The sequence below is a fragment of the Haplochromis burtoni genome, unplaced genomic scaffold, assembly GCF_018398535.1.
Source record: "Haplochromis burtoni strain Fernald_Lab_line unplaced genomic scaffold, NCSU_Asbu1 Contig_442, whole genome shotgun sequence".
Classification (NCBI taxonomy): Eukaryota; Metazoa; Chordata; class Actinopteri; order Cichliformes; family Cichlidae; genus Haplochromis; species Haplochromis burtoni.
Window position 1 is genome coordinate 259,525 of NW_024582803.1, and position 9,254 is coordinate 268,778.

The 9,254-nt window shown below is 49.4% G+C and overlaps 2 protein-coding genes across 12 annotated transcripts in view; one reads left to right on the forward strand and one right to left on the reverse strand.

The window, feature by feature from the left end:
- The window catches only part of mapkbp1 (mitogen-activated protein kinase binding protein 1), a 32,793-nt gene extending 29,836 nt beyond the window's left edge, over nucleotides 1–2,957 (forward strand). For 6 of the 7 annotated variants that reach the window (XM_042213435.1, XM_005947484.3, XM_042213433.1 and 3 more), the window contains 3 exons: nucleotides 1,272–1,976; nucleotides 2,178–2,263; nucleotides 2,343–2,957. In XM_042213435.1, coding sequence (XP_042069369.1) covers nucleotides 1,272–1,976; nucleotides 2,178–2,263; nucleotides 2,343–2,573 — 1,022 coding nt within the window. In that variant the 3' untranslated portion in view covers nucleotides 2,574–2,957. Of the gene's footprint in view, nucleotides 1–1,271; nucleotides 2,068–2,177; nucleotides 2,264–2,342 lie in introns of all 7 variants that reach the window. The other variant, XM_042213436.1, reaches the window with a different exon arrangement.
- A 116-nt stretch (nucleotides 2,958–3,073) lies between these two features.
- The window catches only part of LOC102313436 (restin homolog), a 22,728-nt gene continuing 16,547 nt past the window's right edge, over nucleotides 3,074–9,254 (reverse strand). Inside the window, exons 7-20 of one of the 5 annotated variants that reach the window (XM_042213438.1) lie at nucleotides 8,111–8,194; nucleotides 7,732–7,806; nucleotides 7,485–7,568; nucleotides 7,339–7,407; nucleotides 5,592–5,654; nucleotides 4,953–5,036; nucleotides 4,807–4,875; nucleotides 4,676–4,738; nucleotides 4,492–4,554; nucleotides 4,192–4,275; nucleotides 4,049–4,111; nucleotides 3,934–3,981; nucleotides 3,730–3,858; nucleotides 3,074–3,581 (exon numbers count right to left, since the gene is read on the reverse strand). In XM_042213438.1, the coding sequence (XP_042069372.1) occupies nucleotides 3,301–3,581; nucleotides 3,730–3,858; nucleotides 3,934–3,981; nucleotides 4,049–4,111; nucleotides 4,192–4,275; nucleotides 4,492–4,554; nucleotides 4,676–4,738; nucleotides 4,807–4,875; nucleotides 4,953–5,036; nucleotides 5,592–5,654; nucleotides 7,339–7,407; nucleotides 7,485–7,568; nucleotides 7,732–7,806; nucleotides 8,111–8,194 (1,259 nt within the window). In that variant the 3' untranslated portion in view covers nucleotides 3,074–3,300. The remainder of the gene's footprint in view (nucleotides 3,582–3,729; nucleotides 3,859–3,933; nucleotides 3,982–4,048; nucleotides 4,112–4,191; nucleotides 4,276–4,491; nucleotides 4,555–4,675; nucleotides 4,739–4,806; nucleotides 4,876–4,952; nucleotides 5,037–5,591; nucleotides 5,655–7,338; nucleotides 7,408–7,484; nucleotides 7,569–7,731; nucleotides 7,807–8,110; nucleotides 8,195–9,254) is intronic. The other 4 variants (XM_042213440.1, XM_042213439.1, XM_042213441.1 and 1 more) reach the window with 4 other exon arrangements.

Consider the following 9,254-nt stretch of genomic DNA (forward strand, 5'->3'; position numbering starts at 1 on the left):
AGATGCAGATGGACTGCTGAGTCTTGTCCTGTGGAGGTGGGTCTTCTGTGTTGTGCCATGCGCTTGTGAACCTTAGAACTGAAGAAGCTTCTCGGATGAGAGGTGAAACGTCTTCAAGCAAATCAAAGAAGTCCAGACACTTTTCTTTCCAAGCTCCTTTGACGTCAGGATAAGCTGAAAAACCTAAACGCAGAAACTACAGGAAGTAGAAGAGCTAAAGAAGAATCTGACATTTCAGCAGACATTTGTCACCAGAGCAAAATAACAAAGTGAAGCTGTCACAAATGCACCAGTGCAACCTGCCTCACTTTCCCTGTTGCAGTAATGTTGAACCAATTCAGCGCACTTTGCTGAGCTGCACCTGTGCAGATTCAGATGCAGCTGCAGTGTAATGATGCACTCAAGGAAAGTACGACACTGAATGTCCCGCACAGTTTATTAGCTCCACTCCTGCAGCACCATGCCCAGCTCCGTCTGCATGCGGCTCCAACCTTGTGTTTGCTCTCATTTATTTTTTCTAGGGTTTTGGCAGCATGTTCATATTTCTAACTTGCATAATTTTGACAGGATATATTTTTATGAAGAGCAAAATATTTAAAGTTAAAGTTTATTTTTTTAAATTTATTTAATCTGTAATAATATTCCTGTCTGTTTTTATTCACATTTATGTTTAAAAAACATTGTTTTAGTGTTCAATAAATGTTTATCTTCTTTGGCCCGCGACCTGAAGTGGGCCTTGAGTTTTGGCCCCCTGTGCGATTGAATTTGACACCCCTGCTTTATGCGTTAACAAGCAGCTCACGTTAGCTGGCAAGAATTTAACACACTGCATAAATTTGGTGGCAGTTCATGACGTTACCTGATGAATTTGAAAGTGTCCAGTTCCAGCTCTCAGGATAAGATGTTACTGCAAAGATGGCTCACAGCTTGTTTCACACTATTTCCTCCGACTCAAGTTTTGAAATATTTGTATATCAGCAACATTTCAGTCTGCAGGATCTTTTACTCTAAACGGGCTGGCTTATGGCTAGTGTTAGCTAACGTTAGCTTGCTGTGTGATGTCAGAGTTTCTGTGTTGTCACTCCAACTCGTTAGCTACTCCGCAGACTGTTGAACCAATCAGAGAAGGTCTCGACTATTCGTTAGAGTCAGTTCACACACTGGAGATTAAAAACACGGAGGGCCACGGGGGGAAACGGTCTCAGTGTTACTCTGAGTTTACATGTTTTGTTGGACCTAATTACATCACTTCCTGTCTCTCTCATCATCAGGTGACTCCGCCATCTCCCAGATGATCTCTCGTCCCTTCAGAGAGGAGGTGCCCCCTCAGCTGCTCCTTCTCCCTGAGCGTCCCGTCACCCTTCCCAGCACCCCCGGACGCCCCCCATCTACGGCACCTCCCCTTCAGAGACCAAGCCCTGCCTCCCCAAGGTCCCCATCACAGGAAACTGCTGCCGCTCTGGCCGCCACCACTCCGAGGAAGTCTTCGTCATCCTCCCTGACTGCATCGGGGCCGCGCTCCTACATGAGCCCCACCGCCAGCTCCATGGCTAAGATGTCCCGCTCTATCTCCATGGGCGATGGCCTTAACGTCCCCGAACCCACTGACGACCTGGCAGTGACATCACCGACTCCATCTCAAATCAAAGAGACTCCACCTCCTGTTGTCGCCGTGGTTCCCTCTGTTACTCTGGCCACGCCCCCTCACGCAGCTGTGGTCCCAGTTGTCGTCTCTTCGTCTTGCTCCTCGTTTCTGGGGAACCATGGTAACCAGATGCCCCCACCCACCCGCTGTCTCCAGGCTCGCGTCTCCAGTAGCAGCAGGCCGCTTCCTGACAAACCCTCCCTCCCCCCTTTCTCAACGGCGTCCTCATCCTCCTCGCAGCCTCCTCCGGTATCCATCTCCCCCCTGACTCCCGCACGACAAGAAGCGGGGCCTCCTACAGACGGCGGCGCCGGGCAGATGGACGACGCAGGTTTGGACTCTAACCCTCCTCCTCTTCATCCCTTCATCCTGTCATCTCTTTGGCTCCTCCTCCTCCTCACCCTTCCTCTCCTGTGTGACGGGTGAGACGTTTCTGTCGTCTCTGCTTTCATCGCATCATTGTTTACAGTCTGTTTTTAAATAAATAAAACGACGCTCGAGTGACCTCACCTGCTGCTTTCTCTTTATGCAGACGAGCCAATCAGTGTGGAGAGCTGCAGGGCTCTGACCAATGAGCTGCAGAGCTGCTTTAAGAAAGCAACGCACCTGTACAGGAGAGTGAGTAACAGACTCCGCCCACCTTACCATCTATGTTTGATGGTCACAGCAGTATTCACCTCTCCTCCTCTTCTTCCAGGTGAGTGGCTCCTCCTCAGATGAGTCCGCCCTCGACCAGCACCAGATGTCCCGCGTCCTATCAGAGGCCTTCCAGGCGATGAAGGCGGAGCTCGACGCCCTGCCGCTCGGCATGCTGGCAGCGGAGGGGGGGCTGGGAGGTGTGGGGGAGGTGAAGACGGCGGCGCTTCTGGAGGAGTACTCGCTGCTACTCCTGCAGGCGGTTCACAGGAGGATCAACAGCAGCACCTGAGCCCCGTCCCTCTAACCCCGCCCCCCTCCGGAAGGATCTGAAGCCATTTTGTTTTTAAACTGATGCAATGATCTTCTTCGTCTTTATCAAAGACATTTCTCTTTCCTCAAACTTCCCAGCGGCCGTCAGTCTGAAGGAGCGATCGGATTATTGATCGCCGTTAGACTGAGCAATACCACACTTTGTGATCTGATGCTACGACTTTGTATTTATTGTGATGATGAGCTGTTACACTACTGACTCCGCCCCCTCGCCTCACGCCGACCGGCCCTGCTTTTACCGCGGTCGTGCATTTTGATGTCTTCGGGTGTTTGTGGGGATAAATTTGTAGTTTGAAACGTTTTCATGTTTTTTTGTCACGTTTAATAAAAGTTTCAGACTCGCTGTGATCTCCGACTTTACTGCAGAACAAACAAGAATCAGCAGGTCTGTTAAAACTTTATTGATCGATAGACGAGAACGCTATTTCACTGACTGCTACATTCACAGGGGCGGGGCTAAAGTCACGCTCCTCCTGAGACTTTTCCATGAAATGATCACTGGAGCAGAAACAGCAGCAGTGAGACTCGTTAAACCTGTTTACAGGATCATTTCCTCCGCTTTACGTTATATTAAAGAGTAAAGAGTAAAGTTTGCGTTATTAAGGGCGTGGCCTCTTTCATCCCACTTCCTGTTTGCTCTGCCGTACAAAGGTTGGATAATCTGGGTGCATCCCAGGACGTCGCCATCACAGGTGGAACAGCAGGAAGCCGGAGAACACGCTGAAGTTTCGCGAGTCGTCATAGAGGCGGTAGCTGGCCGGCAGGCCGAGGTGCACCCGGTCGCCCTCCTCTAGCTGCAGACACACGGCATTGCTCGTGGAGGCGTAGCCGCCGTGGTCGTTCAGGTCGAGGCTGAAGACGATCGGCTTGTCGTTCTTGTACAGGTACAGGCCCATGTAGCCTTTCAGGTAATCTGCAGCCGTGAAGCTGAAGACGTACAGTCCGCTGACAGGAGCCGTGAAAACACCTGAGGACCAGCACAGGTGTTAATCAGACAAGCACCTCAGGGAGGAGCTCCACCCCCTCCACCTTTGACAATATTAATATAATTCTGCAGTCAAACATATGTTACGTGGAGCTGAATATTTCAGCGTCATGTGGGCGGCACGCTCTACCTGCTGTCTGGTTGTAGGCTTCGCCGACGTTGGTGATGATTTTGGAGAAGATCAGAGTTGTTTCTTCATCAAACGGTCCCACTGACCCCGAATCGGTCAGACCGGCTGAAAACGCCACCCTGAGCTCACCTAGAAGAGACAGATGTGATGTTTAACCCACAGCTGGCTGGTGAGGACATTTAAAGTGCCGCAGGCGTGGCTGACCTGCTTCCTCGGACGAGGCGCTCAGCTGGTTCAGCCTGACCTGCAGCTCTGAGAGAAAACATTCAGATGTGATTCAAGTTAATCGGACGCAGAAAGCTTCGAGGTCGTTCGTTACCATCAGCGCGTCTCTGTGCCGCCGTCAGTCGGTCCGAAACAGACTCCAGCTCAGCGGCTCGCACTGAAAACAGAGCGTGACACTGTGAACTCGGATAAACGCCATCAGACCTCCCGACAGTCCGGCAACGTAACAGAGGTCACCTGTGTTTTGTGTCGTCAGCTCGTCCACCTGCCGCTCGGTGACGTTCAGTCTGAGCTTCGTGGCCAACAGCTCGATGTCACGGCCTGAAAACAGTTTTTATTTTAATGACCTGCAGAACAAACGAGACCCCGACCTTCATCTGCGTCTTCAGCTGTAAACATCTGCTCTGCAAGCTGAGCAACAGCAACAATAAACAGTGGTGTGTAGGGTGCTACGCGTCACCTCAGTGTCACTTCATGTCTGACTGAGAGCTTTAATGAGCGACTCTTGAAACCTCAGGTAGGAGCTGATGACGGTACCTGCAGCACGAGTGTCCAGCTGTTCCAGCTGTGTCTCAGAGGATCTCAATCTGACATCCACGGCTGCACAACAAACCACTTTGTCATCGTTCACACAGAATTTCTAAACAGGTTCTCAGTTTCCACTTTGCTTTAAAATGTCTACAGTTGGTACAAAGGTGTGACGTTAACCTTCATGTGTTACCTGTGTGCTCAGACAGCAGCTGCTCCAGCTGTTTGTCTCCACGTCTCAGCCTGGTGAACATCTCTAAACAGAAACAGCAGCTGTGAGCGTGCTCAGAGCGATTCTCACTGCGTGCTCTCTGACAGCTGTACCTGTGTTCAGGTCGCCCTGAAGGCTCGCGCTCACGTTTGTCTGCAGCTTCGTCAGTTTGGAGCGTTGATCTGAAACGTGAACAGTAGACAAACAAAGGGCCCTCACACACATACGCTTCCTTTCACCGGAGATTTCATTCACTTACCTGATGTTTCAGTCTGCAGCTCGTGGATCTGATGCTCTGTGGAGTTTAGTTTAAGCTGCAGCTGCTTCACTGAGTCGGTCTGAGCTGGAAACAGCACAGGAAACACATCACAGGTCTGACAGCGACACATCGAGTGTGAATGACAGGTTAGTCTCTGTTTAGACGCAGACGACACTCCAATCTCTGTCCTGGAAGATGATCCCGAGTGTGTCTGGCCTGAATGTTGTTAAACTGAAACGGAGACAGATGCTGCAACAATCACCAGCACGTACGTGTCCACAGAGTGATCAACATGCTCAGTTTTCATCTCAGTCTGAATCGTCAACACCACACAATCATTTTTGTCATTGTCGACCAATCAAAGCACTGGGAGGAGGAGCCGTTTGTTTTATCTCATCATTCTGTCAGCGTCCAAACTCACTGTTTACACCGACGGTAAATCAGAGGATTTTCAAAATAAATCATTACTGAAACTGTTGAAGCTTCCAGGGAAGCATTAAAATTTTCTTCAGTTTCAGCTTCAAAGTTCAGTGTTTGCTACATAAAGTTGCAACACTTCACTCTGTTTGTGTGGATGTAATGTTCATGTATCGCATGAGCATTTGTACAACATGCCAGTCTGAAAGCTTCGTGTGTTACCTGTGTGCTCAGCCTTCAGCTGTTCCAGCCGTTTCTCACCATCTCTCAGTTGGTTCATAATCTCTGCAAAGTAAAGTAAACACGGTTGATGGTTCTTCAGGGAACCTTGTTAGATCCTTACATGACTGAATGTTTCTCTCTGCTCTGGCTGTATGAAAGTTTACAATCAAAGGTGGGCACACATGACTAAAGTATCCCATTAAACTAAACTCATCCAAATAGCAACTTGTTCAAAATCGTTGTTGATCAGTGTGATCGAAGCAGCTCTGAAACAGAAGCGTCTGGACTTCAAGTTGATTGAAGACGTTTCATCCAAAAAGCTTCTTCAGTCCTAGGGTCAAATGGTGGAGAGTCCCCGAGAGGGTCGTGGACCAACTATTGATCCTCTACCTAATCACACAAACCAAGGTGTGAAAACAGGTGTGGGTCCCAATCAGCCAGGATGAGACCTGGCCCCACCCTATCATGTGATTTCCTGAGGTGAGGATGTGAGTGGGCGTTAAGGCGTCTGGGAAGGATCTCAGACTGGATTATAGATGGCAGACAGATGGTGTCGTAAGCCCCGCCCTGCGTTCAAAGACTGTTGTTCACAGTGAACACAGATGCTTCTTTCACTCCTCTTTCAAACCGTCTGTCTTCTCTGTCCAACATGTGAACATTGGCATCCTCAAAAGAGTGACCTTTGACCTTTAGATGCAGATGGACTGCCATGTCTTGTCCCGTGGAGGTGGCTCTTCTATGTTGTGGCTGTTTGGTGGCGCCAGTGTAGGTCTGAGCTCCGCACAGCTACGTTGCTGAGTTTGTGTTGAACCAGTGTGTGTGTCTGAGTGTGTGTCTGAAGTACCCTCTTCTGAGCGTTGCAGCGTCCCTTTAATAGCATCGCACAAACTCTCTGTATCTTTTCAGTTACAGCGCCCAGCCGGGCTGTTTCTGGGCAGACTTTACTGTTCCAGGAGGACGCTTCGTCCTTCTGCACCCCAGCAGGTAACAGAGTGAAACATGGTCAGGCCACGCAGCTTTCACCAGATCATGCTGACGCACACACGCTTTATCTATGCAAACACAAATCCTACAGTGAAGTTCGAACAGCTAAATCTAAATGTGAGGATAAACTACAGTTTTCGTCAGTACACAAAGTCAGATGTTGGATGAATATGAATAAGACGATATCACCAGACCAGGCAGGAAACGGTGTTTGCCGTACTGCGGCCATGTGAGATGAACTTGGGATCTCGTTTCCTTTGAAATGCTTCAAATATGCGACCGCTCGCAGTCAGCTGCCATCTTGGTGCATCAAGAAGCGCTAAGAGTTGCAATATTCAGCAGACTGAGATGAACTGGAAATAACCTTCACCAGTGTGATGATGACTGTGTCAGTCAAATCACGGTTGCTGGCTCCGCCCTGTGCAGTCACCTTGTGAGGCAAAGTGCTCGCACCGAGGCGGAGCACTCGTCCTCAGGCTGACGAGTTTACAGCCACTTAGTGAATGCGACGTGGGCAGCACCAAATGTTCCCAGACACAAAAGAGTTCCGCCTTTTTTACTGTAGTGTGACGGAGCCATGAAGAGTTCCTCTGAGAACCAGCTCGGTTCAGGATGAAGTCAAAGTCAGAGTGTGTTACCTGTGTGCTCAGACAGCAGCTGTTCCAGCTGTTTGTCTCTCAGCCTGGTGAACATCTCTAAACAGAAACAGCAGCTGTGAGCGTGCTCAGAGCGATTCTCACTGCGTGCTCTCTGACAGCTGTACCTGTGTTCAGGTCGCCCTGAAGGCTCGCGCTCACGTTTGTCTGCAGCTTCGTCAGTTTGGAGCGTTGATCTGAAACGTGAACAGTAGACAAACAAAGGGCCCTCACACACATACGCTTCCTTTCACCGGAGATTTCATTCACTTACCTGATGTTTCAGTCTGCAGCTCGTGGATCTGATGCTCTGTGGAGTTTAGTTTAAGCTGCAGCTGCTTCACTGAGTCGGTCTGAGCTGGAAACAGCACAGGAAACACATCACAGGTAAGCGTTTAGTTTAAGCTGCAGCTGCTTCACTGAGTCGGTCTGAGCTGGAAACAGCACAGGAAACACATCACAGGTAAACTGAGAGCAGCTGCATGCTGTCACATGTTGCACCCTCAGATCACCTGACTTGCCTGTGCCGGTCAGCTCCAGCTGCTGCACCTGACTCTTCACAGCCGACAGGTTTTCTTCCCACGAGGCTGTGACAGCTGAGAGGAGAGGAGACGATCCCAGTTATGCAGAAACTCTTCACCTTTACTGGATCAGAGCTCGTTTATGAACACAGGACTGGAGCGCGTCCTTCACACGTCTTCAGCAGCTGTCTGAGGGACACGCTCTCCAGTCGACACGGATGCAGTTTATCGTGTTACAGCAGACAGATCTGATCATTGGACACAACATCTGGATCCAGCCAACACCGATGAAACAAACAGGTTGGTGAACATCTGGAAAGGTGAGCTCTGAGGTCAGCTGCAGCTGCTGCAGGTAACTCACACCTGTGGACCGACTCACCTGAGGTTTGTGTGTGCAGCTCATCCAAGCGGCGTTCAGCCTCACTCAGCCTGCTGCCGAGCGCCGAAACGTCCGCCGACTCCACTGAAATGTGAGAACAGAAACGATTGAGGGTCGGTGAAACATGTTTGATGACGAACAGCTTCAACAGTAATCTACGGACACGAGCACTCGCAGAGATGCTCTCCGTGAACGTGTTTGCTTCCTCGCAGTAACATAAACACGCTGGCGCTCGTTTCTCTGTGCGTCTTGCTGCATCAGACTATAAATCTCACGGCGTACTTCCGTCTCGGTTTCATGCACACGACGGTGAGAATTAACTTAATTTTGTTTTTCTAATCTTCTCTCCTGGCTCTCGGCGGAGGCGGTCGCATCTTCTCCGGTCTCCTCTCCCTTATCTTCGTCTCATCTCGGAGACGCTCTCCGCGTGTTCTCTAAGAATAACAAGGAATTATGGATTTGATCAACTGGTCTCTAAACACTACTGACACCCTCTCGATGAGAAACCTGGGCGCTGGGAGCCCGATCCTTCTGCAGGAACGTGCGCTGCCGGATTGGCACGACACCGGCGCATCGTGTGCCTGCCAACACTCTCAGAGGAGGACATTGAAGACATCGACCTGTTCGGGGCTGTGATAACGGGCTTCCTGCTGATTGGAGCTGCTCGGCCCTGGCATATCGACGAATAATGAAAACCTGTTACAGCTGCTCAAAATCCCACGAGCACTCACTCTGTTAACTGAACACAGTCTGGATAAAATCATGGAGAAGCTCACAACTCTGCAACGGGAGAGCCAGAATTGATAGGATTATGAGAGCTGCTCCATCCCACTTTGGACACATTTATTAACCCTCATAATGTCCTCCCGATTTTCACACACCTGTGGTCCTCAGGGGTCAAAAATGTCCCCATCTGCTTTGATTGATACTTAATTAATATGAAGTGGATTTTCCCCCACTTTTTATTAAAACTTAATTCAAACATTTTGACACATTTTTTATTCCATTTCAAATTTAAATCTGATAAAAACCTCATAAAAATGATTTTTTTCTTTGTTTTTGGGTAAAAAATAAATTAAATCATCAGTTATTGTGATTATTGTTTCACAACCAGAGTCGGTTGCTTTAACAGATGATCACAGAC